General features: G+C 39.4%; 1 protein-coding gene across 1 annotated transcript; it reads left to right on the top strand.

Annotated features, from left to right (window-relative positions):
* Window positions 1-112: 112 nt before the first annotated feature.
* On the top strand, window positions 113-24,465 carry SCP2 (sterol carrier protein 2). The gene is made up of 16 exons (XM_082483798.1): window positions 113-236; window positions 2,360-2,414; window positions 3,033-3,104; window positions 7,502-7,633; window positions 8,557-8,621; window positions 9,654-9,780; window positions 10,667-10,730; window positions 10,988-11,074; window positions 11,689-11,839; window positions 12,726-12,873; window positions 14,801-14,908; window positions 16,933-17,086; window positions 20,051-20,144; window positions 20,740-20,869; window positions 22,285-22,364; window positions 23,571-24,465. Exons 1-16 carry the CDS (start codon window positions 195-197, stop codon window positions 23,664-23,666), a joined length of 1,605 nt encoding a protein of 534 aa, XP_082339924.1. The 5' UTR covers window positions 113-194; the 3' UTR covers window positions 23,667-24,465.
* The last annotated feature ends 195 nt before the right edge of the window (window positions 24,466-24,660 follow it).

Below are 24,660 nucleotides of genomic sequence, written 5' to 3' on the forward strand. Positions count from 1 at the left end.
ACCTCCGGGACAGCCCGGAGGGGCGCTGCGCCTTTAAGAAGGAGGGGTGGTGCCGCCCCGCCTCCCGCGCGCTGGTCCCGCCCCTTCGCCCCGGTGCAGCGCGCGAGGGGTTTCGGCGTCGCCTCGGCCGGCGGAGAGCAGCAGCGGCAACGAGAGGAGGAGGGGGCGCGCGCGCCCTCCCGCCCGCCGCCATCATGCAGCGCCGGGTGTTCGTGGTGGGCGTCGGTATGACCAAGGTACGGGGCTGTCCGCCGGCCTGCGCCCTTCCCGGCACCGCCGGCGCGCTGAGGCCGTGCGGGAGGAGAGAGCGAAACTCGGCTCCCGTTGGGGCGGGGGGGGGGTCGGCCCGAGCGGGGCTTGTCTGGGCGGCGCTCCTGAGGCGGCCCCGGTGGGCGGTGCTGAGGGGGGACACGGGGGGGCGGCGGCGTTGTGGGCGCCGTGCGCGTCCTCCCCAGGTGGGGATAAGGCCCCTCGCGAAGCGGGGTCGGCGTCTGAGGAGAGAGAGGTGCCCGGGCCGGCGGGTCGGGCCTGGGCGACAGCGGCGCGGCGCAAAGTTCACCTTTGGTCGGTGCGTCGGGGGGGATGGAGCCACCGGCCAAGTTAAACCTTTTGGAGCGCCGTTGAGCGGGTCGATATAACAGACTTGTCACGGCCAGAGCGTGTCCCCGTGTCGCTGCAGCCTCTGGTCAAGGGATCGTCCCCTCGCTGTGAAGGGCCGGGGAGGCGATGGGCCCACGGGGAGGTGGCGGCAGCACAGCAGGTGCCCTACGGGTACTGTCCTGGCGCGGGTCTGTGCCTCGTCATTCCGCCGCCAACGCAGAGTTCACACAGCATGGCAGACCTCCAAGGAGGAGCAAAAGCTAGGGGAACCTTCTTCTATCCCGGTGGATGAAGCTTAAGATGACTTTGATATTTGCCAGAGTAGTCAGAACAAAAATGCCACCTTTTAAATAACTTTTTTGTTGCTGCATGAGTATTTCTCCAGGATGTGATGTGATGTGATAGGGGAGGAAATAAGAGATACGAGACTTCATTCGGTTGCATGTGATGTGATAGGGGAAGAAATAAAAGGTAGAAGACTTCATTCCGTTAATTGTGTTTATTGGACTGGATCATAGAATGCAGTTTTGGAAGTTACCGGACCGCTCTTTACACTTGTTATGTGCTCAAGAAAGGAACAGTAGCATGGAAGAGACAATGAAAACTTGTCAGACACCAGATTGTGTCTTAATCATTTTATTATGAAGTTTTTTAGGATTATATCCTTTCTCTTCTTTTAATCATAATGGTGTAATGTCCGTTAAAAAATGGTGTATCTTCTCAAAACAACAGTCTGTTTCCTACGTGTGTGTCAGTTCCACAGACCATGCCTTTCATTATCAGCAGCTCAGTGTGATTGAGAAATTATCAGTACTCTTCCCCTCTTTGTTAGCCCAAGTAACGTCAATCACTCTGACAGACCTTTACAATGATCAAATCACTGACTGATTTTTCTTAATACCTTCAGTATGAAGGTTCTGTGTCTAAATTAAGGAAGCACTACAGAAAGTACAGCTAAGTGTTGCGAAAGACTGGAGTTGGGGAGGTCAGCATAAGGAGGTATCAAATTAACTTTTATATACTAACAGTGAACGTCAGATAATTTGTAGAAATATAAGTAGCTGGTATGAGGATTTATTTTTTAACAGTGACACTTTTTGTTAATGATGTAAAAGTGCAAAACACGTGTATTTGGTGTGCTCTAATGAGTTGTACTACAATGCAAATAGAAATACCACCTCTACTCCAGTGGTGTGGGGTAAGGCACGATAGGATTTGTAGCAAAGGGGAATAAGGCTTGGGAAAGGGAGGCTTCTGTAGAGTTAAGTTCTGTACAAAGAATAAGCATTTTCTTGTTACCAATAGGAGTAAATCAAATAAAGTGGGAGGGAAGTATTTATCAAAGCCTTAGTGAAGGTTATGTCACGTATTATAATGAATCAGTGAAGGTGATAGTTATTCTCTGTCCCACCCACAGGCTTTGGACAGGATTATTGTCTGTCTCCATACAAGTCATGGATCTTCTTTAAGACTGAGTGAAACTGATCCTCAGCTTCCATGAAATTGCACTCTTTTATGGTTTTAGCCATCATGGGGTCTGGCAGTAGCACTTGGGAATTGTGCAGATTTTATGCATGCACTTTTGGGTCGATTAAATTAAATTGTTTGCATTATTTAACATTGATTGTTCACAAAGCTGTTTCTAAGTGAAATACAAGCTTTTAAATATTCCAGTTCGAGCAAAAGAGGTATTAAATCTCACTATGACTTATTCTTGGTTTTGTTTTGTTTTTTTTTCTGTTTCTTTTTCTCTTGTCAGTTTGCAAAGCCTAGTGAGAAGAGCCTTGATTATCCTGACATGGCTAAGGAGGCAGGTAATTTAATAATAAAGAAATGTATTATTTATATATTATATATAATAATGAAGCATTTAGTTTGATTGCTGACGCTTATTTTAAGTCTTACAGTTAATCTTTTTATTATACATATGAAGGAACAGCTGCTGTTCAGTAAATAGATATAAAAAGTGAATAAAAAAACTGGTAAAATAAGAATACTTTCACAAAATCCATAACTGATCTGTTGACTGTGAGTTCAACTCACTGAATTCCAGTACTGAAGTCAAAACGATAGCTAAAAATTGAATTGGACACTTAAATAATTTCACACCTGCCTGTATTATTCAAACATACTTTCATCGGGACAAACAACCTTTGTGCATGAACACAGAACTGACTGCATGAAACTTTCTGATGAAGGACCTTGTTCAGAACTCAAAATACTGCAAAATTGTCCTTACGAGAATTAAGATGCGGGACTGTGTTAACCATTCGCATCATGTAATAAGGAATTTAGGAATTTTTATGGCTCTGTCTTTTTCTTGTTTGTGAATGCATGAATCATACATGCTGCTCTAGGTTTGCTTGTTACGGTTATGAGAGCTGCTTTTTTTTTTTTTTTTTTTTTCTTCAACTTTTAAACTTTCTTTTTAGGCCAGAAGGCTTTAGCTGATGCTGGGATTCCTTATTCAGCAGTGGAGCAGGCATGTGTGGGTTATGTTTATGGTAAGTAATGTCATTTGATTGGTATGTGTTATCCGTGACATTTGCAGACGTCTATGTGAATAAAGTTTATCTGCATCTGTGTGAATAAAGTATGGGGGATCCCATCGGTTTGAAATTATAATATTTAATCATGCGTCAGTTTGTAGAACTGTTCAAACTTTTACAAAATTATTATTTTTAGTGATCGCAGATCTATGTTTATTTGTGGAGTTTACAGTGTTAGTCACAGGTATGGAAAGGCTTTAAAATTGTGTCTTGCGAATGTATTTTATACAAGTAGCTCTTTCAGCAACATCAGGTGGTGTATTTTTTCAAGTGTGTAAAACTTAGAGTCATTATGTTTACAGCAATAGACTTGAAAATTCTTTTATCCTTTGTGTGATGCTGTGTGTAGGCTAGAATGGATATGCTTGTTTATCCAGTGCTCTTGAGTTGAAGACTCTTGCTAGGGATATTTTGGGGATCAAACATGTACTGTGTCCTTGCACTTTCATCCCAAGAGCACAGAAGAGATATCTGCTTGGACTCAACCCCAAGTGATAGATGAAGTCTACTCTGTGAGAGATTTATAACTATTTGAATCCTATGGACATATATGAAAACATAACCATGGTTTAATGTACTGTATATAAAATTATTGAGAGTACATGCATTAGTATGGCTCTAGATTACTGCTTCACAGCTGATGTAGACAAAACTGAGTTGTTCGGATAACAATACAGTGCTGCCATGCATTCATTGCCAGCAGGACCCTTGTGGTTTAACCCCAGCCAGCAACCAAGCACCACACAGCCGTTCTCTCACTCCCCCCAGTTAGGATGGGGAGAGAATTGGAAGAGTAAAAGTAAGAAAACTCTTGGGTTGAGATAAGGACAGTTGAATAGGTAGAGCAAAAGCCACTCACACAAGCAAAGCAAACCAAGGAATTCATTCACTGCTACGCGTTGGCAGGCAGGTGTTCAGCCATCTCCAGGGAAGCAGGATTCCATCATGCGGAATGGTTACTTGGGAAGACAAACACCATCACTCCAAACATCCCCCCCCCCCTCCTTCTTCCTCCAGCTTATATACTGAGCATCCAATACATCCTCATTAACCCCCATCCCGCTTCCCGTCCTTTCATATAATACACACATGTCATTCCCTTGGACGGCCCTTGTAAAGTGTCCATAAATGTCCACAAAATGTCCATTGAGTTAATTTAGTCCATGACTTTGGGCTCCACCTGTTGTGGTGGTCCCTCAGCACAGAAGAGGTGGTGTGTTGTGTGGAGTTAGTGGGCACCAAAGCCAGCTCAGGTCAGGTCAGTGCTGGCACTTGCACTGCTGCTTGTAACACCTGTCCTCCATTGGTTCAGGTGTTCCTGCTATAGTAATTCCCATAAAAGGCAACTCAAATCATGAGTTAAAACAATTTAAAGGTATTTCCAGTACAGTCTCCACCCCTGGTCCCTTTGGGCCAAGTTGTAGGGTTTAACATTGCAATGAACTCATCCCCTTGCACCTGGCCAGACTAGCAACAAGGGGATCGCGCTATAGTAATTCCCATAATCATAGAATCAGTGAGGTTGGAAGGGACCTTTAAGATCATCAAGTCCAACCATTAACCTACCCTGATAAAAACACCACCACTCCTAAACCATGTCCCTAAGCACCTCATCTACCCTTTTCTTAAACACCTCCATGGATGGTGAATCCACCACCTCTCTGGGCAGCTTATTCCAATGTTTAATAACCCTTTCAGTGAAAAAATGCTTCCTAATATCCAATCTAAACCTGCCCTGACATAACTTGAACCCATTTCCTCTTGTCCTGTCACTTGTCGCCAGGGAGAAGAGGTCAGCTCCCATCTCTCTAAAACCTCCTTTCAGGTAGTTGTAGAGGGTGATAAGGTCTCCCCTCAGCCTCCTCTTCTCCAGGCTAAACAACCCGAGATCCCTCAGTCGTTCCTCATAAGGTTTGTCCTCCAGACCCTTCACCAGCTTTGTAGCCCTTCTCTGGACACGCTCCAACACCTCAATGTCCTTCTTGTAGTGAGGGGCCCAAAACTGAACACAGTACTCGAGGTGAGGCCTCACCAGTGCCGAGTACAGGGGGATGATTACTTCCCTAGTCCGGCTCACCACACTGTTCCTGATGCAGGCCAGGATGGTGTTGGCCTTCTTGGCTGCCTGGGCACACTGCTGGCTCATGCTCAGCTGGCTGTCCAACACCCCCAGGTCCTTTTCTGCCAGGCAGCTTTCGAGCCACTCCGCCCCCAGTCTGTAGATGTCTGTAGATGTAATGTGCAACTCAAATCCCAGGTTGCAACAATTCAAAGGTATTTCCAGTACAGTCTCCACCCCTGGTCCCTTTGCACCAGGTTATAGGGTTTAATGTTGCAACGAACTCCTCTTGCTCCTAGTCTGGCTAGCAACAAGGGGCTCCTGCTATAGTAATTCCCATACTATGCAACTCAAATGCTGGGTTGCAACGATTTAAAGGTATTTCCATTATAATCTCCACCCCTGGTCCCTTTGCGCCAGGTTATAGGGTTTAACATTGCAATGAACTTGTCCCCTTGCACTTGCTCTGGCTTTTACTTAGCCACAGACTGCAGTCCCTTTGGGGTGTATCTGTTCCAAGCAGAGCCTTATTTATGCACCACAGTCTTTTCAGGGGTATAGCTGCTGCGGCATAGACTTATCCACAGCCACAGATGCTTTGAGGTGCACCTCTGCCAGCGTGGCCTTATCCATGGGCCACAATGCCTTCAGTGCCTGCTGCGGCACAGATGTAATCGCGGCCACAGATGCTTTGGGGTGTCCTCCTCCCACGTGGACTCATCCATGGACTCATCCATGGATCACAGTCCCTTCGACTCGAGTCCATACTGGAATTCCAGCCTGTCCAGTACAGCAGCACAGAAACAGCAGTGGTGCCCTGGCTTCTGCCAGCCCAGGCGCATCTCCATTGCTGTTACCAAAATGTTAACAAAAAGTTCCCAGGCACAGCAGAATAAGATGCTAAACAGTATAGCAGTGCAGCAAAAGTGAAAAGCAGCCACTAATGAGCACTGGAGTCTAATATATAGTCAGGCAAGCAAGCACAGGAACCTACTGATTAAGAGCTAAACAGCTATAACAAGCTATACATTTGATCTAGCACAATCCAATCAAATCTGTCGTTATCTTGAACCCTTTGAACCCCATGTTTGGCACCAGACACAGTGCTGCCCTGTCTCCATTGCCAGCAGGACCCTTGTGGCTTAACCCCAGCCAGCAACTAAGAACCACATAGCCGCTCTCTCACTCTGCCCAGTTGGGATGGGGAGAGAATTGGAAGAGTAAAAGTAAGAAAACTCTTGGATTGAGATAAGGACAGTTGAATAGGTAGAGCAAAAGCCACTCACACAAGCAAAGCAAAACAAGGAATTCATTCACTACTACGCATTGGCAGGCAGGTGTTCAGCCATCTCCAGGGAAGCAGAACTCCATCATGTGGAGTAGTTACTTGGGAAGGCAAGTGGCATAACTCCAAATGTCCTCCCCTTCCTTCTTCCCCCAGCTTTATATGCTGAGTATGATGTCATATGGTATGGAATATCCCTTTGGTCAGTTGGGGTCAGCTGTCCTGGCTGTATCTCCTCCCAGCTTCTCATGCAGCCCCAGCCTACTCACTGGTGGGGTGGTGTGAGAAGCAGAAGAGGCCATGACTGTGTGTGAGCACTGCTCAGCAATAACTAAAACATCCCTGTATCATCAACCCTGTTTTCAGCACAAATCTGAAACATCGCCCCATACGAGGTACTATGAAGAAAATTGTCTATCCCAGCTACAACCAGCACAACCCTCAAACAGATTTCTAGTAGACACCCTCAGCAGTGACTTGCAGTCGCTGTTTATTGTAGCGAGAGGAGATGGTGTTAAATGACTGGTTTGAGCCTTTTCCTGTCATTCCAATTCAAAGATGCCTGATGTATTTCCCAAAGCAGTCAAAATCAGATTTCTATTATGGGGAAATCTGTTTCCATTCCAAAGAGAGTTTCCATTTACTTTCTTCATGTTTCTCTATTAATGACTGTGTTATGGCAAGTGAAGTAGGGTCAGTCAGCTGTGATACCTATAGCAGCTTCCAGGCCACACCTCTAAGATGTTTCTGTCCAGTCCAGTTACCTCCCGTTGATTCACAGCCTTTTATCGCAGGAGCAGAATAAAATTCTAGTTTTAAAAACTGATGATTTTCATCTTAATTCTAAGGTTCTTGTACTGTGGATACTTGAGAGACATACTTCAGATGACAGTTCTAAAGTTCCAGTTTGCAGTTTAAGTAGTAGCATTGCACATACATGGTGGGATTTCTTTTTGCTGGTGAAGTCTGAGTATGTACTTTATTTTAATGTTGTGTCTCTGTATAAAGGTGACTCAACCTGTGGACAACGGGCCATCTATCATGGTTTGGGTTTAACTGGCATTCCTATCATTAATGTTAACAACAACTGTGCCACTGGATCAACTGCTTTGTTCATGGCCAGACAACTAGTAGAAGGAGGTGAGTTGTTTTGCTCTGGGGCTGCGTAATACATGTTCTCTATTTCTATAAATATAACTTGAAAGAAGAATGGAACTAAGGAATGTGTGAGTACTCTGAGTTGTAAATGTCCTATCCTCATAGGCAAAATTGCGTTCTCTGCCTCACTCAGCTGAAAACGTTGGTCAGTTGTATATACAAATATAAGACCATTCACTTAAAAGAGTAAAGCTATCACTATGAACTAGAGCATTATGTGTGCACCTAAGAGACTGACTGCGATGCAGTAGGATGGTACGTATGGATATAAATGTCCTTTCCTGTGTCATAAGCTGTATGAACCTAGTAAATAATAAGCCAGTTAAGTTTTTTTCTGGAAGAATTGTTTGGAGTACTGCAGAACAAGTTGCATTATAGTACTGCAAGACACTAGACTCTGCAGGATGAAAAGGAGAGAAGAATCTGCTAAAAAGCTTTTCTTTTAAACTTGAGGTTAGCACAAGTGTTTGACTAACACATTTTTGGAAAAGATTATGCTTTGAAATGACAGATAAGTATTTCCGTCTCTTTCTGCAGTTCCTTTGTGGACTTTGATACTTCCTTGCACTTAAGTGCTGTGTTTTTATAATGAAAACGATAGTAACAGTCTGTATGATTATTCTAATATTTGTAGCAGAGGTATAAGTGCTTAATCATTTAAGGTAATTGCTGTCAAACAGTTTAAAAATAAACATAAACCCTGTAGTGATCTCTCATTCTTCAGTATCACTATGTTTGTATCAATACCATTCCCACCCCAGTTTGACTCTCTTCTCAAAAATTAGGAAAGGAGGAAGAGCAGCTGGTAGGTGTTTATGTATATTTCTTGTAAGTGAATAGTTGTTAGTACATAATGTTATTTATAATTACATTGTGTTTTAAATAGCCACAAATTTTCTTTTAAGGTTTGGCAGATTGTGTTCTCGCACTTGGCTTTGAGAGGATGGCAAAAGGATCCCTTGCTTCAGGTGTAAGTGTCTGAAACACTTTATACATTTGTAGATGAAATACACCTCCTTGTTCTCTGAGACATATTCCTGTAAATACCAGTTGCTTTAAGATGTTGCTGTAGATGATTACAAAATAAACCATTATTTTGAACTTTTCATTAGTTCCATGATTCTGATTGCAGCTATGATATACAAATTTTGTAGGGAATGTTTTAGAATTAATTTTATGTAGTATGTCATGCCTTTAGTATTTTGCCAAGAATATGTTAAAGGCAGGGTTAATAGGGAATAATGAAAATACCAGATAGAATACGAAAGCATTGAGCAATTGAAGTGCCTTTCTCAAATTGACAGAGCAAATAGAAGAAAGAATCTGGGTCTTCTGGCTTTTGGCTTGATGCTTACTCAGTTGACCAGTTAACACACTTTCCCCAAAATTAAAGACTTTTGTAAACCTTTATTTCATGTCTCGTCTTTGTTTTTACTGGAGGAGTGTAGGGGTTTTTGTTTGTATTTTGCCTTATAACGGGCAATGTTAGAGCCCATATGTGGTTTAACTACAGAACTGCCAAATTTGATAATATATGCAGAGGTTTGGGTGAGAAATGTTAAATTTAGCAACCGATTGAAATGAGTAACAGTTATCTTTAACATGCTTTACGATATTGCATCTAAGCTTCATTGAAAATACTACTACAGTATTAATTTTATAATTTCGAACGATATTAGGATAGGATTTTAAGCTGAGGTGAAAAATACCTGAAGTCCTCTGCTGAAAATATTGACTGTGATAGAATCACATAGGAGTGGTCCTTGCCATGAATCAGTGGAGGGAGTATAATGTTAAGCATTTTCTGCTTATTTACACTTTCTTATAATTGGGAAATTATGAATGGTTCAAAACACGTTACTGAAGTGCAATGTACTGTCCAGTGGAATTGTTAAAATATCAGAAACACCTCTGTTTTGCTTGACATCCAAGGCACTTTTGTGGCAATGTTGTAAAGAAAAGGAAATATAACTTGCTTTATAACTATGTAATCTTTTTTTAGTTTGCAGACAGAACTAATCCCATGGACAAACATTTGGAAATTATGATAAATAAATACGGCTTGGCAAGTGCTCCAGTAGCACCTCAGATGTTTGCAAATGCTGGCAAAGAACATATGGAGAAATATGGTATGTTAAAATACATTTTTTCATTGTCCTCTTTTAATTAAGTGATTTTAAAAAGTATATATTACGATTTTGTTTTTAAAAATTATAGCATTCAGTGTCCTTGCTTTACTTAAGTACTACAACTGCAACATCTACATCTAAAACATATGGTAGTATATTTGGATAAAGAATTATCTACAGAAAAGTTGGCGATGTGTAGGCAAACAAAACCATCAGGAGACGTAATTAAGGCTGTGATACAGAGTGTCTGGTAATCACGCTGATAGTATGGTTTGTGCTTGTGTAAGGTCTGGGCGATGAGGTTGCATAACTTCCTGCATTTTTCCTTGTGTCTTAGGATGGGTAGATAGGCTTGGGACTGAATTGTTTGACAAAAGCTTTCAGGTATTTGATTCAATATGTAGTACTAGGCTGCTGCCGCTGCCATTTCGTACTCCCTCACCAGACAAGGGAATTGGCTCCAAGCTAACAGACTGGCCTGTTCACCATCTTTTATTTACACTTATTTTTAGACTAGTATATGGAAAAATTTTAGACTTGGACCCGATATTTCACTACAGCTGTTCTGCAATGATAGGAACGTGAGCGTTCAAGTTTCAGTAATATAATAATACCTCAAGTAAAATGCACTTATTTTCTGTATTTTTATGTAAGTAAGTGTTAAATGTCCAAGTAGGATGTTCTATTAGCTAAAATTCAACCATGTTTAGTAGCCTTTATCTAATTTTTAGACCTAAGTTGAGTTCTAAAGAAAGCCTTGATAACAGTAAGTCTCTTGTAAAGATGCTTGTAAAGGTCAAATTCTTATGACACAATATTTAAAATGCTATGTTAGCACTGTTTGGGTAAACAAAGTATTTCAACACAGCTTTTTTTCCTCTTCCAGGCACAAATCCAGAATACTTTGCAAAAATTGCATGGAAGAATCATAGCCATTCGACTAACAATCCGTGAGTAATGTACTCTACCTCTATATTAATCGTATGTTGCTTTTACAAAATTCATGTAAAACTGAGTATTACTTTCAGAAATACTTTGCAGAGTATATTCTTTATTACAGAATGAGAATTATACCCAGCATAAATTCTATGTCTAGTGCCTTATACTTTGTAAAAACAGCTCTATAGCTGCTTAATAGTGTGATATTAGTAAGTCTACTGCTAAGGGCTGTGCTAAAACTAAGATGGCATCTGTATGTTTTTTGTAGGTATTCCCAGTTCCAAAAGGAGTACACATTAGATGAAGTTCTGCATTCTCGCAAGATTTTTGATTTCTTGACTGTCTTACAGTGTTGGTAAGGAGAGGACGTAGCATTGTGAAATAAATCTTGATGTTAAGACAAATATGGTAGGACATCTATTTAAATAAAAGTCTGTTTGCGTGTAAATTAAAATTTACAGATTATTTTAAGTAAAACTTTTTATAAATAAAACAGATGTGGAATCTCTGTCTTGACCAAACACTATCTAGATATGTGTTCACAGTATAATACAGTAAGCTGAAATACGTTTTGTACTTTGGGGTTTTTGCATCATTCTATATCTTTTACTAATGTGCATCCATTGCTGTTAAGTGTTAATTCTTCTCTCCAGTCTTTCCTATACACTCCTGAAAGGCTTGTTGTTAACAATGTTTATAGCCAAGTAGAAGCTTTGATTTTTTCTAAATTGAAAAACTTCAGTGATACGTTTCTATTTTGATGTCATGCTTTTCAGATGTCTGTTATAAATATTACTGAAAGCGTCCAGCAAACACTGATAGAATTTATAGTTTCAGTGGTATCAGCCAAAGAAAGTGGTTTTTTTTGTGTCCTTTTTTTTGTTTTTGTTTTGTATTAAAAGATAATTCTATGGAAGGTTGACATTACTAATTTAGAATGATGACATCATTATTTTTCTTTTCAATCAGTCCAACATCAAATGGTGCCGCAGCTGCAATTTTGGCTAATGAGGAGTTTGTGAAAAGACATAAGTTGCAGCCAAAAGCTGTGGAAATTCTAGCCCAGGTGATGGCTACTGATTATCCAAGCACATTTGAAGAAAAGAGTTGTATGAAGATGGTAGGTTTACAATTCTGTATTTCCTGATACTCTTCAGGTTTGTTTTTTTTTTAATACCTGCGAGTCCTAATGGTACTGTAGACATTTCCGTGACAGTAAGCAAACATATTATACTTTGTGGTGAATGTAAACGTAATTTCATTTGGGCAGGTGGAGTAAGCAGAGCATGGTTGTGCAATAACAGTTGCAATTTATAAACAGGCTATCAAAGACCTAGTTTTTAACAAATTATTTAAAGGCTGCTCTTTAAACAATTTGAACAGCAAGAAAACCATTTATTTGATTTTTCTGTTTTTACGAGTAATGAAACTTAAAATTTACTTATGTCTGTGTAATACTGAAGATGAAATAACCTTTTTGGTATAGTTGTGATTACTTGCTTAAGTAGAATGAAGGGAAAGACCTGAACTGCAAAATTTGGATTCTGCTACAAGTTGACTAAAATAATTGGATGTAAGTCAAACCATTAGAATACCCAATAGTTTCTACTGTTCTGTTTGTGTTTCAAATTCAATTTGAGTTGGACAGTTGATCAAAAAAGGTAGCAAGACAGTTTGAGAATTTGTTTCAAGGCTGTTTGTCTGAGTCATGCAAAGGACCAATTCGGCTTGTGAGCGAGGTTGAGAAAATAGAGGATATTTCCCAGAAAAAATTCCACATGCCAACAATGAGACTTAGAATGTATTATTTCTTTCTATACAATTCCTATTGTCTGAATATTAAACTCTGTGATATGTGACGCATTAAAATAAATTAGAATGCCACCTCCTACAGGTTACTTTCACTTACAGGATATATAGAAGCGCGTTTAAACTTAAGTGTTGAAATGAAATTGCTAGCTATGTTTCTTTATTATTACATAACATACATTTTGCTCTTGTTGCAGGTTGGCTATGATATGACTAAAAAAGCTGCAGAAAAATGTTTTGAAAAGGCAGGCCTAAAACCTACAGATGTTGATGTGATTGAACTTCATGACTGTTTCTCAGTTAATGAGTTCATTACCTACGAAGCTCTTGGACTCTGTCCAGAAGGTAATAGCATCAAAAACATCTTTTTATCTTTTCATGTAATTAGAACTCTGAGTTCTCTACTGGACAGATCTTCTATATTTGAAAATCTTACTAGCTAACCTTATAAGAGGGAAGAGCAAGTTACCACTGTAGTAACGTAAGGAAGACCTGCAAACTCCAGAATTAGTTTAACAAATTCTCATGTTACCGCGATGTCTGAAGAAATATACAAGGCAAATTGAAGTCTTGGACAACTGTGTGAAATCATATGGCTAGCTTGTGCAGGGATGGCTCTTCTAAGCAAGCAGAGCAAGGAAATTAAGGACTCTTCCGATCTTTCTTGGTATTATGCCCCTTTTTCGGGTCTATATTCTTAACTACCCCAAGATTTCCCTCCGTCTTGGTATTTCCTTTTAAGAAGATAAAAAACAGACAAGAGTTGCTTGTAGAGGGCTTTACCAAGTTACTTATCTTTGGTATGACTTTTTTAAAGATCTTTAAACATCTTTGAAAATACAGAGTTGTTGGCAAGTTGTGAACATGCCTCTAAAGTCAACTGTATCGCAATGCACAATCTGTCCAGATTAATTTAATTTCATTGAAGTGAGTGGATTTACAACAGGTTAAATGTCAGTGAACTTTAGTTTTATGTACATAAGTCAAACCATTAACATTTTCTACTGAAGAGGTTTTTGGTTTATTTCATATAAATAACGCATTGAACTGCTACATCAGTATCTGATATATTTAAACTCTACATGTATTCTTGCTTTCCATAAGTAATCATCATTTGTAGTCTTTCTCTAATTTGTTTTTAACTGATTTTGAGAAAATACCATACTCTATCACTAGATGGTGTATTGTATTAAGTCTAAGCTTTCTCACTGAAACAGAAGTTCATAGATCTTCAGGAAGACTTTATGTGTTTGTAGGTCTTCAAATACTTGCATTTGAATGCTTGCTTTTTACTGTCTTTGCTGTGTTTTTATGGTATCAGGAGTAGAAATGGTAAGCATTTGACATTATTTAAATAGGTACATTAAGCTTTTTAGCTTCATTTCTTTAATCAAAGATAAAGAAGAATCCTGACGGTACTTGTCTATTTGACTAAGAAGTCTTGTGTGTGGTAATTTAATATTGCAATTCTCACAGTCAGTCTGACCTTAATAGTATGTGAAATTTATCTTGGAATGGTAGACTAATTAGACATAGAGATTAGTGAAGTGGCATAAACCACGTTGTGGATTTAGATGGGCAAGACTAAGGTGGTTATTCTCATTTAATAGCAGAAGTAAGTTATAAATACAGTCAAAGGTGGTGGATCTTTTTTAGACTTCAGTGCTAATAGCATAGGCTGAAGAAGCTGGTACAAGAATAAAGGAGTAAGGGACTGGCTAAAAGGGGAAACTGTCTGGTGAAGGCATGGGAACTAATAGTCTGGAAAGCTAAGCTATTCTAAGCATTAGTCTTATGAATGGTTTTATTTACAGTCTTAATGCAGCCCAGGGTACCGTTAGCCACCTTTGTGGCAAGGGCTTGTGTTCACCTTGGTGTTCACCAGGACCCCCGTGTCCTTGAGGTCAAGAATGATGACTAACCCCTCTCTTACAAAAAGCATAATTATCACTCCAGCTACGTTAATACAATAATTAACAGCTTCATTATATTGATTATATCATGATACTGTATATCAACAAAACAGTTAAGCAGCAAATTTAAAAAAGCGTTTGTATCAAACACTAGCCCTTTTACTTCTTTTTCATGTTACTCTTTCTCCAGTGGTGCAAGCAAGTCTCATTAATGTAGTTTGTCTAATTTCAATCTGCTCTTTGTAAAATCTGTGGTGTAGAACTTCCTAGGTTTTGACTGGCATGCAGCATCTTTGGTAAGCAACAGTAGAATTGAAAACTCAAAAGAACATTTTTCTTTTATAAATACTGTTTTATAGGAAGAGCATGTGACCTGATTGACAGAGGAGACAATACTTACGGAGGAAAATGGGTTATTAATCCTAGTGGTGGCTTGATTTCAAAGGGACATCCACTTGGTGCTACAGGTACGCAAAAACAATGCATTTAGTTGCGTGGGTTACATACAAGATACATCTCTTGAGCAGGCAGATGCTTCCACTTGTATTTGTCTGTACGAAACATGAGGGCTTCATAAGACTAGAAGGAAGCTCTGGAGTTGATTTTCATTTCCAAGTAATGCAAGTATTAGGGCAGGTTGACCATGTGGGATTGCTCAAACCAAGACATGGAATATGAATTTTGATGCTTTTTTTGCTGTTGTTTTTAAAATAATTGCTCAGTAGCACAACTTCTGCTGAATGTAGTTTGAATAACTATTTTCATATGTTTTCATCCTTTAAAATTCAGGTTTTGGAGATTTTTACTGCTTCTGAATAGCCTGTTCCCTTGTTAGCTGTCATAGAAGCTATTTCTGTTAAGCTTTGGATGTCAAAATATTTATCTGATGTTTACAACAGAAGCTGTTAGTCACCGTTTCCCAGCAACATAGGTTTTCCCTTTTTTTTTGTTTTGTTTTGTTTTTTTTTTTTTTTTAAACTGCTATGCTTGCTTCCAAAATGAGGTGGCTCTTTGATAAAATGTGTTTGGATTTGTGAAGATAATTCACCTTCCTGGTTTGGAAATGAGTTGTTGTGAGAAAACTGGAGAGGAGGAAACCTTGTAAAACAACAAACCTTAATCTAAACAGCTGTAACAGCTAGATAATCTGCAGTTAGTGTAGGGGGGGAAGTATTAGGAAACTTTGAAAGAAAAACATTCCAGGTGAATGAGACTATGGGTGTATTATAATACATAATATTATATAATATATATTTTATGTATACTGAGAGTATTACAAGGCTAGGTTTGTGTTAAATTTTTGTTGGTTACACAGTGATAAATGTAGAGGCAATTACTGGTATCTGTGCCTCTCTCTATTGCCACGGGATTTTGGGAGGAGTTGTTAAAATGCAGAACATGACATGTCTATAGACTATCAGCTTAATTTCACTGTAGAACAGTCTTGAGGCTAGCTGTGTGCTAATCGGAGGTCGTGTAAGTCGTCTTACATTTCCAAACCATTCCAGGGCAGGTTGTCCCACAGTACACATTCTGTCCTTGAGGCTGAGAGACCGTAAAAGAAACCTTTTAATTCTCATTTATGACTGGGATTGTAAAGCTTCTTACTCATCCTCTTCGTGATGTTTCAGTTGGCAGTGGGCGAAATGCAGAGCATAAAATGCAGATTCCTCCTTCGCCTTGCCCAAAGACCTACACAGTTGTCTAGGGGAAGGAAGAGGAAGGGGTGGAGGTCTGTGGATGGTGGAGGGAGGAAGAAATGCATGTGCGGTGGGACTGGGTAAAAATTGCAAGACCCCACCTTGAATACTGTGTTCAGTTTTGGGCCCTTCACTGCAAGAAAGACATTGAGGTGCTGGAGCGTGTCCAGGGAAGGGCAGTGGAGCTGGTGAAGGGTCTGGAGCACGTGTCTTATGAGGAGCAGCTGAGGGAACCGGGGGGGTTGTTTAGCCTGGAGAAAAGGATGCTGAGGGGAGACCTTGTCGCTCTCTACAACTACCTGAAAGGAGGTTGTAGTGGAGTGGGGGTTGCTCTCTTCTCCCGAGTAACAAGTGATAGGACAAGAGGAAACAGCCTCAAGTTGCGCCAGGCGAGGTTTAGGTTGGACAGTGGGAAAAATTTCTTCACCGAAAGAGGTATCAAACATTGGAACAGGCTGCCCAGGGAAGTGGTGGAGTTGCCATGCCTGGAGCTATTTAAAAGATGTGTAGGTGTGGTGCTGAGGGACATGGTTTAGTGGTAACTTGGCAGTGCTGGGTTAAGGGTTGGACTCGATCTTCAAGGTCTCTTCCAGCCATAACGACTCTGTGATTCATTTTGGGCCTCCCGAGAAAATACATTTCTGGATATCTCAGCAGTCAAGAATTAACTTTCTCAAATGCTACTGCATGGATTCACTTAATATGTTATTAGGGAAAGAGGTTTATGGACTATACCCGCGGTACGTGTCTCGCTTCGTTCCACCGCCTAAGCTCTGTGCTCGATTTCTCAGGCCTGGCGCAGTGCGCCGAACTCTGCTGGCAGCTGCGCGGCCTGGCCGGGAGGAGGCAGGTCCCCGGGGCAAAGGTCGCGCTGCAGCACAACCTGGGCCTCGGCGGGGCCGTGGTGGTGACCCTCTACGGCATGGGCTTCCCCGGAGCGGCCAGGTGAGAGCCCCGCGGGGCTGGGGCTGCCCGCCGCGCCCCATCGAAGCGAGACGGGCCGATTCCGCCGCGTAATGCCCGGGGAGAAGAAGTGGTGAGGGCAGCTGAGGGTCTGCCCTCGGCGTGCGGGTGGCTTCTCGAAGAGAAAGACAGCGCTGTGTGTACTGAAAGACCTTAGAAAATGGTCACCTTGCAGACTGTCTCTCTGTAGAGCAAGAAAGCGCACTGCCGAATGAAAACGCGTGTTCAGCATTCGCGTGCAGTTCTTGGCTATAATGCGGTTGGAAAATTGCACTGTGGGTTCAGTAGCGGTGTAAGCTAAGCTCACTTTGTGTTGACTGTGCTCCCATATCTTTGTGTTTCAAAATTCCTCTTAAAATTATTGTTTGCCTCTGTGCAAGGAAGAAGTTGCACTGTAAACTAAAACTTGCTCAGCAGTTGGAACTGTCGTGTAACTACAGCAGTGCAGGTGTATACAGAGATTATAGCTTACCCCGTGTCTTATTCCTGATAAACAATATGCACTGTATGTTAAAAGTTATTGAAAAGAGCAAACTGGCCCATAAAAATGGCTCACATGATTTCCTGTAAGGAAAAGTCTAATGTTTAGAGGAAAAAAAGCCAACAAAACAAAAAGGAAACCCCCTTCCAAGAACAAAACAGGCCGTGTTAAAATGAATTAATTGAAACTAGGGACTTGCCAAAAAAAGCAGGACATCCATGGGAATAGAGATACCCCCTGCTTTCGCTGCTGAAATTGTTACTAGTTTGGTTCCATGAGGAATTGCTTTCAGCTGTATGTATTAAATGTGGTATTCTAAATACTCATTAGAATTCAGGCATGTTACTCATCCAGTCCTGGCTAAAGAATTTGCACTTAAAAGTGTAGCATACTTCAGAGCGAGAGGACAACGCTGCTATGAAGCTGTCTTGCAATCTATGCTAGGATAGACAGGAATTGAGTGAAAATACTTAACATTTATAAATACATCAGAGTTTCAGGAGAGACTTTTTTAATACACAATTCCCCTTGCATTTTTACTTTCAACCTTGCTTAGAAAGATTGAGCTACTCTTTGTGGGTGTTATGGTTTTGGTTTTAAAGCTCGGTGCCAATACTTCATATTTGCTCTAAAAAAACCTGAAAAGTAAAATTTATCATGTGCTGGGCTTCCAGAAAGAAATATTCTCCTCCCAACTCGTATTTCTAATGTCTCTTTTAGCTAGACCTGTACTATTCCTGGGAGGTGACATTGTAATCTGTGGAGGAGGTAATGAGAGAAGTAATTGAACTTTGAAGGGATGCAGCAGTAACTTTTTGTAGTACAGTGTCAGAAGTGATAATCCTATCACTTCTGTAATCTGTAAGAGGTTAAACCATGTGAGAAAATAGGTGTGATACAGGAAAAAATCATGTCTTTTCATGTATTCTCTTCAAACATGCTCACAAAACTTGGTAGTGGGTATTGGTACACAGTTTTAAATCAGGGGAAAAGACTGTTACAGGTAACGTACTATTTTCCATTGCTTTGAGCTTTGTGTTTAAAAATATTGTCATTTTATAGAACAGGGAATCTCTTGCTATTTGTATTCCTTTAACCTTGAGATACTGCTAGAAGTAGTGCCTTCCTGTCAGGAAAAGCTTTGCACGTATAGATAATATTTCTCCAGAAGAAACTAAGTTTAATTTACTATGGCTCACTTCAACTTCGTTGGTATTGAGAAATTTAAAAATTCTTTCTTAGGTACAACTCAAACCAGTGAAATCTTAGCAATACTAGTTTCATCTTACATTAGAGAACCTTTAGTTCTCCCAAAGGTTTTGTGTGCAGGAGATACCTGACAGAAGGAGTTGCACCAATGTATATCAGACTTTGGAATGAAAGAGTGTGGCTAATCTGTTCAGACACCACTTATGTAACTGTTTGATGATGTGTATTGTGTAATTAAGGGAAAGGTGGTGGCATTTCATGTTTATGAAGATACTTAATTCAATTTTTTCTACAACAGTGCACGTAGATTTAATCACTGGATTCAGATCTAGTCTGTAAGTAGTGGCTTTAGTAATAGCAGCTAAGAATGTATATCAAGGTAAATGACAGCAGAGCTTGCTCCATTTTGGATTAGTCTTTGAAACAATTCTACTTTTTTTTTTTTTGACACATTACAATTTTACATCCTGTTAGTTCTGCCTTGGTTTATTAGCAAGATCAATGTGTCATCTTCAGATGAGACAGTCCCTACTATTGCTACCCTAGCATGTTATCTGCAGGGTAGTGTTAGTACCACATAAGTAAGTTCTAGCAACATTTAAGTGATTCTGTCACTTTAAAAATATCAAACCTGACCACAGGTTTGCACTCCACTGCCAAGAGATGGTAATAATTGTAAACTTGTTTTTCCTGCTGCTTTAATTGCCATTTCTTTGGACATCTCTATACTTACTTTGGCTCTAGGTGCCTGTGCAGAAATGAAGAATTAGGTTTCGTGCTGCTATCAGGCCATGCAGGGTGACTGCACCAGAGAATCAAGAATAATACTTAGTACCTCTTGTGACAGTTAAGAGACCCACATGAATTGGGAGGTAAAAGGGGGTTTGTTTTGCCAAAAAAAAAAAAAAAAAAAAAGAAAGAAAAAAGTGGTATTTCTCTGAAATGGTGCATGTGCTGCTCTCTCTTCACACAAGGTGTGGCAATAGTGTTTGCTGATTTATCTTAATGAGATTAGTGATTTACTTTCATTACAAAATTAATGTCCTGTCCATACATGCAAAAACATCTAGATACTTGAAATGATTGTAATTCAAGCTGTCAAGCCCATCAGAGAGTAAGCTTCACTTTAATATCATATAATTGTTCTGTATTGCTAAAGTGTTTTAGTGTGGCCGTTCTCGCTGGTGTTAGGTGTATTCATGATCATTTTAAGATGCTGAAAATGTGATTAAAGCTATGTATGGTTTTCATTTCAGCGCCGGACGTATTGCGGCTGTGCCTCTCAGTGCAGCTGTTGATGGATTTAAGTCACATTTGGTCTTCAAAGAGATTGAAAAGAAGCTCCAAGAGGTATTTGACTACTTCTTTTACCTACAACAGGATTTTAATTTATGGCAGAACATGAGTAAAACCTGGGAATATATGAGCATCAGTCATTTCCTCAGTACTTCTTATTGAAACAGATATTACAGCTTTGAATTTCGCTGTGTCAGAAATCTTTCTATGCTGTGCCATGACTTTAAATTATTTTGTTTCAGCCAGTTCCTACCTGCAAAAGGGTGTTTCAGTAAAGGCAAGTTTAGAACATGTGTGAGGAGCTTGCTAGCTAACACAAGAAACTTTAAGTTTATGTTTGGTGTTTCTTGCTTGCTTCGTAAATGTGATTAGAAGAAATCATGTTTTGTCAGACTTGCATCAAGACAAAACTGTTAAGACAGCGGTCATTTTTCTCAGTTGATAGACTTTAATATAAATAGTCATAGTTTGTGGTTTTTGTTGTTTTTTTTTTCTAATGGTTGTTTAAATGAAGCCTAATAGAGGGAAATAGATATTTCTATGCTAGTAGAAAGGGTAGAGGTTTTTAAATTACTTCCTGTTTAATTGAAACTATTTTAAAATTCTTTTGAAGTAAGTTAATAATTTTCACATTACCTGATCGTTACAGGAAGGAGAGCAGTTTGTCAAGAAAATTGGTGGAGTCTTTGCCTTCAAAATAAAAGATGGTCCTGGTGGGAAAGAAGCAACTTGGATAGTAGATGTGAAAAATGGTAAAGGCTCTGTGGCAGTTAATTCAGGTCAGTGCTATTTTATTATGGCATTGCAGAAAACACATAAAACCAATGAAAACAATATAAATTCATACTCTGTTCAAGCTATAGTGACCTTGTGCAGAAGCAGTGTAGAGCTACCTTAATTTTAAACTCTTCTTATTCATGATGTTTCCGACCAAGAATGAAATGGCTTCTACTGTGAATTCTGTCTAGGTAATTGCATGTTTTCTGAGAGGTTCCAGACATCTGTCATATGACTCTTAGAGGAATCATAATTAAAAAAGAATAATAAAAAAACCTAAATTCAAATCTCTGGGTTTTATTGTTCTCATCTCTTAAAATTTGGGCCAGAAATGTAATTTGTAACTGTTTCTTCAGTTGCTTTGTTGGAGACACTAGTAGGTGGTAAGATGGTCTATCTGGTCAAGTTACTTCTCCTCTGCAGCTAGTTAAGCAATAAAACTTGACTCATTTCAATGCTGTACCAGCTGACATCAAGTTCCATTTTAAAAAAGGCAAACATAAATAAGACACAGACTGGGTGGTGGTGGGGAACCTCACAAAAGTGTTGGAAACATGGGATTTTTATCCTTGCCATGAAAATGTCTTGTCTCATATCTGAAGTCATGCATCCTAGTAATGTAAATAAAAAGCCAAAGACAACAGTCTGCTCTCAGAACCTCAAATATCCATGAACCTGCATCATAAAGCTTTTAATTAAAAGCATGACAGGGGATTTGATTTGGAATTCATGATCTAAGTTATTACAAAAAAAAATTTTCTGTTGTATGGACAACATTTTATCAAAGAGTTAAGTTTAATAATAAGATGAGTGTAGGAAAAGATGTGTGTAGTTTTTAGCCCTTTCGTATATACATTAATATTTCTATCAGAGCTTATTAAAGTAATTTTTCAGCTTATTTCTGGTAAGAGGATCCTAAAAAAGTCTGGATTTGAATTAACTCAAATGAGTGCTTTTAGAATGCGCGTGTTGTTCCCATTGAAGGAGAGGGCAAGAAATGCCTGAAATTTCAATGATTAGTATCTTCAGAGAGTGTCACGGGGAAAACACGTTATTCTGAGCTGATCTCAATACTAGTAAATTTAAGCTTGATAAAACTTAAGGTGATTGTCAATGCTTGCAATTAACATTCTGTCCGATTACAAGTAGATTCTTATTTCTTTTCAAGGAATGAATTTGCTTAGCACCTTTCAGAAAGTTCCATCTTTCCTCAGTGTTGGGATGGTCTGTGCTACAAGGTGGCACAGATGCCTGTTGGATGATCTCTTGCTGATATTTTTATAATGGCCCTTATTTGTATGCACTTCAGGTACCATTTTGCTAACCTGTAGTGTCAAAAGATTCTTCAAGGAGTTGCACCTTCTATTAATGTTTCATCTCTCAGTTTGAATCTTCATAGTCAACTCTTATCTTACAGATAAGAAGGCGGATTGTACAATTACAATGGCTGACACTGATCTGTTAGCTCTCATGACTGGCAAAATGAATCCTCAGACAGTAAGTATAGCAAAGATGGCATGATAAGAGGACTGACTTGTTTGTTTGTTTTGATTGTGTTTAAGTTGAAATGATTTAAATAAATCCCCTCCCCCAAAATTCCCATGGGTGATCTGAAAAATGGCAATTCTTTACTTTCTCTGAACAAATTGGCCAAATTAAGATTAATCAAGAAAGACAGTATCTATTTTTCTGAGCAGGTACATATTATCTCAGACATCCTATAGGTAATCCAGAAGGGGATATCATAGTGCTTAGTTTGCAGAGAAGAGGGGGGAAACTAGTGTTTGTAGCGTGACTTTAGAAAGGAGGAATGTCTGCCCTCTGTTTGGAGAGCTTTATGCTCATAGCTGGTGTAAGGAGTAATCTTGATGCTGGAAAACAGAAATTGAGGTGACCATTCACTGAATGCCTATGATTATTTGGTCTTTTTATTCCTCAGTGTGTCAAAAGCAACCATAATATACAAGTAAACCAGACATTTAAGTTAATTTTAAGTTGCTGCTCCATACTTCTAAATTTGAAATGCTCTGGGTAACATTCTTTTAATTTTTTGGTCTGCTAATCACAGGGTAAATAATAATTTTCACAAGCTAGAAGTTTGGGTAAAACACATTATAGAAATGTTGTACATATGGGAAATTCAGAAGCAATTACAATTTTGCATCTGCAGTTTGGATATTTTGGTGCATGCCGTTCATCTTTTTACAAGGTCTGGAGGAAAACCCCAAATCTTTAGCGTCTTGGCTTCACAAACTAGATTTGTAAAATTGCATTCGGCAGTAACAAAACCAGTAATAGCTGGGGAGGATTTGAGTAAGAAATCAGTTGTGGCATCTACTGTACACTATTGCTTTATCATCTTCAGTTGAAATAGCGAACTTCTATTCCATGAACTGTTATCGCCAAACCATTTGGTATTATGCCCTGCTTTGTGTACAGATCCATTGTTATGGTAATCCAAGAAACAAGGAATACCAAGTTTATTCTCTTTAGGTATCACAAATATAACAAGCATACAACTTCCTCAGTTTACTATTCTACCTTCTAGTGTCAGAAAATATGTTTGTTGATGAATGTGAGGTGTCTGCAAGAAGTGTTGGAATTATAAAACTGCAGGCCAGGACCTGCACATAACTTTTGGGAGGGGTGCATTTGGGGTACTATATTGTAGTACATTTCATATAATCTTTTTTTTTTTTTTAGGCATTCTTTCAAGGCAAATTGAAGGTTTCTGGGAACATGGGCATGGCAATGAAACTTCAGAATCTTCAACTTCAGCCAGGCAAAGCTAAACTTTGAGCTCGTTAGAGTGAACCATCAGTACTTGATACTCTTGACAAAAAAGTAGAATGAAACCAGACATTATCAATAATATGGCACAGGCTGGGTTTGATTGGACCTCTCTCACCTAAATTTCGTGGTTAGAGACCTTAATTCTCTTAATAAATTCCATCAGTTTGTCTATGGCAAAGATTCTTAGGCTAAGCTTGAGGCACTAACTCTTACAAACGGTATATGGTGGGTATTTGTGACAATTTTTGTTCTAATCAATATGAAAAATTTTATAAAACTTTGAGTTGAATGAGGCTGCTTCCTGTTGTTCAGGTTAGCTGGGAAGAGAGTGAAGAAGGTTATAAATAGTTTGACACATCAATTAAATTAGTTTCATTTCTTAAAAACTGTAATAGCAGGTTATACAAATGCTTTCAGACTTCCATTCTAACATTTTCTGCTGCTTAAATTAAAATGGTCTTATAAAGGGGATATCTAACATTTTTTTAGAATAGGCTTTAGGAATTTGCTATAAAATACTTTTCTTATTACTACTTTGGAATTAAAAAATAAAATATCCAGAAGTAAGTAGGAACTTTGCTTTGAGATTCGCAGGATTTGATAATACTTCACCTTGAAAAAAAATTAGGTTCACCAGGAGAGCAGAGAGGGAGTATAACCAACACTTTACCCATTTTCTCCTGAGAAAATCTGGTTTTGATCATTATGAAATTCTTATCAGTAATGTAAAAACTTTTAACTTCTGGTTTGGGAGAATGTATTCTGGTTGGAAGTTTAATAGAAAATTAAATATACTTTTCCTGTTCCTCTGTGTGTCACTTCCTCAGATTTGTAAACATGGATTTCATGTTAATGCACTAAATTAACTATTTTATAGAGGTTGTCATGAAGGGCTTCTGCAGTCCTTCATTTTTTCCTTCTCAGGCATTTTCAGTAGGTACTCCATAAACTACGTTTCAGTCCAGTACATACACCTCACATCCTCACATATATGGGTCAT

The sequence above is a fragment of the Vanellus vanellus genome (genome assembly GCF_965231255.1).
Source record: "Vanellus vanellus genome assembly, chromosome: 5".
Lineage (NCBI taxonomy): Eukaryota > Metazoa > Chordata > Aves > Charadriiformes > Charadriidae > Vanellus > Vanellus vanellus.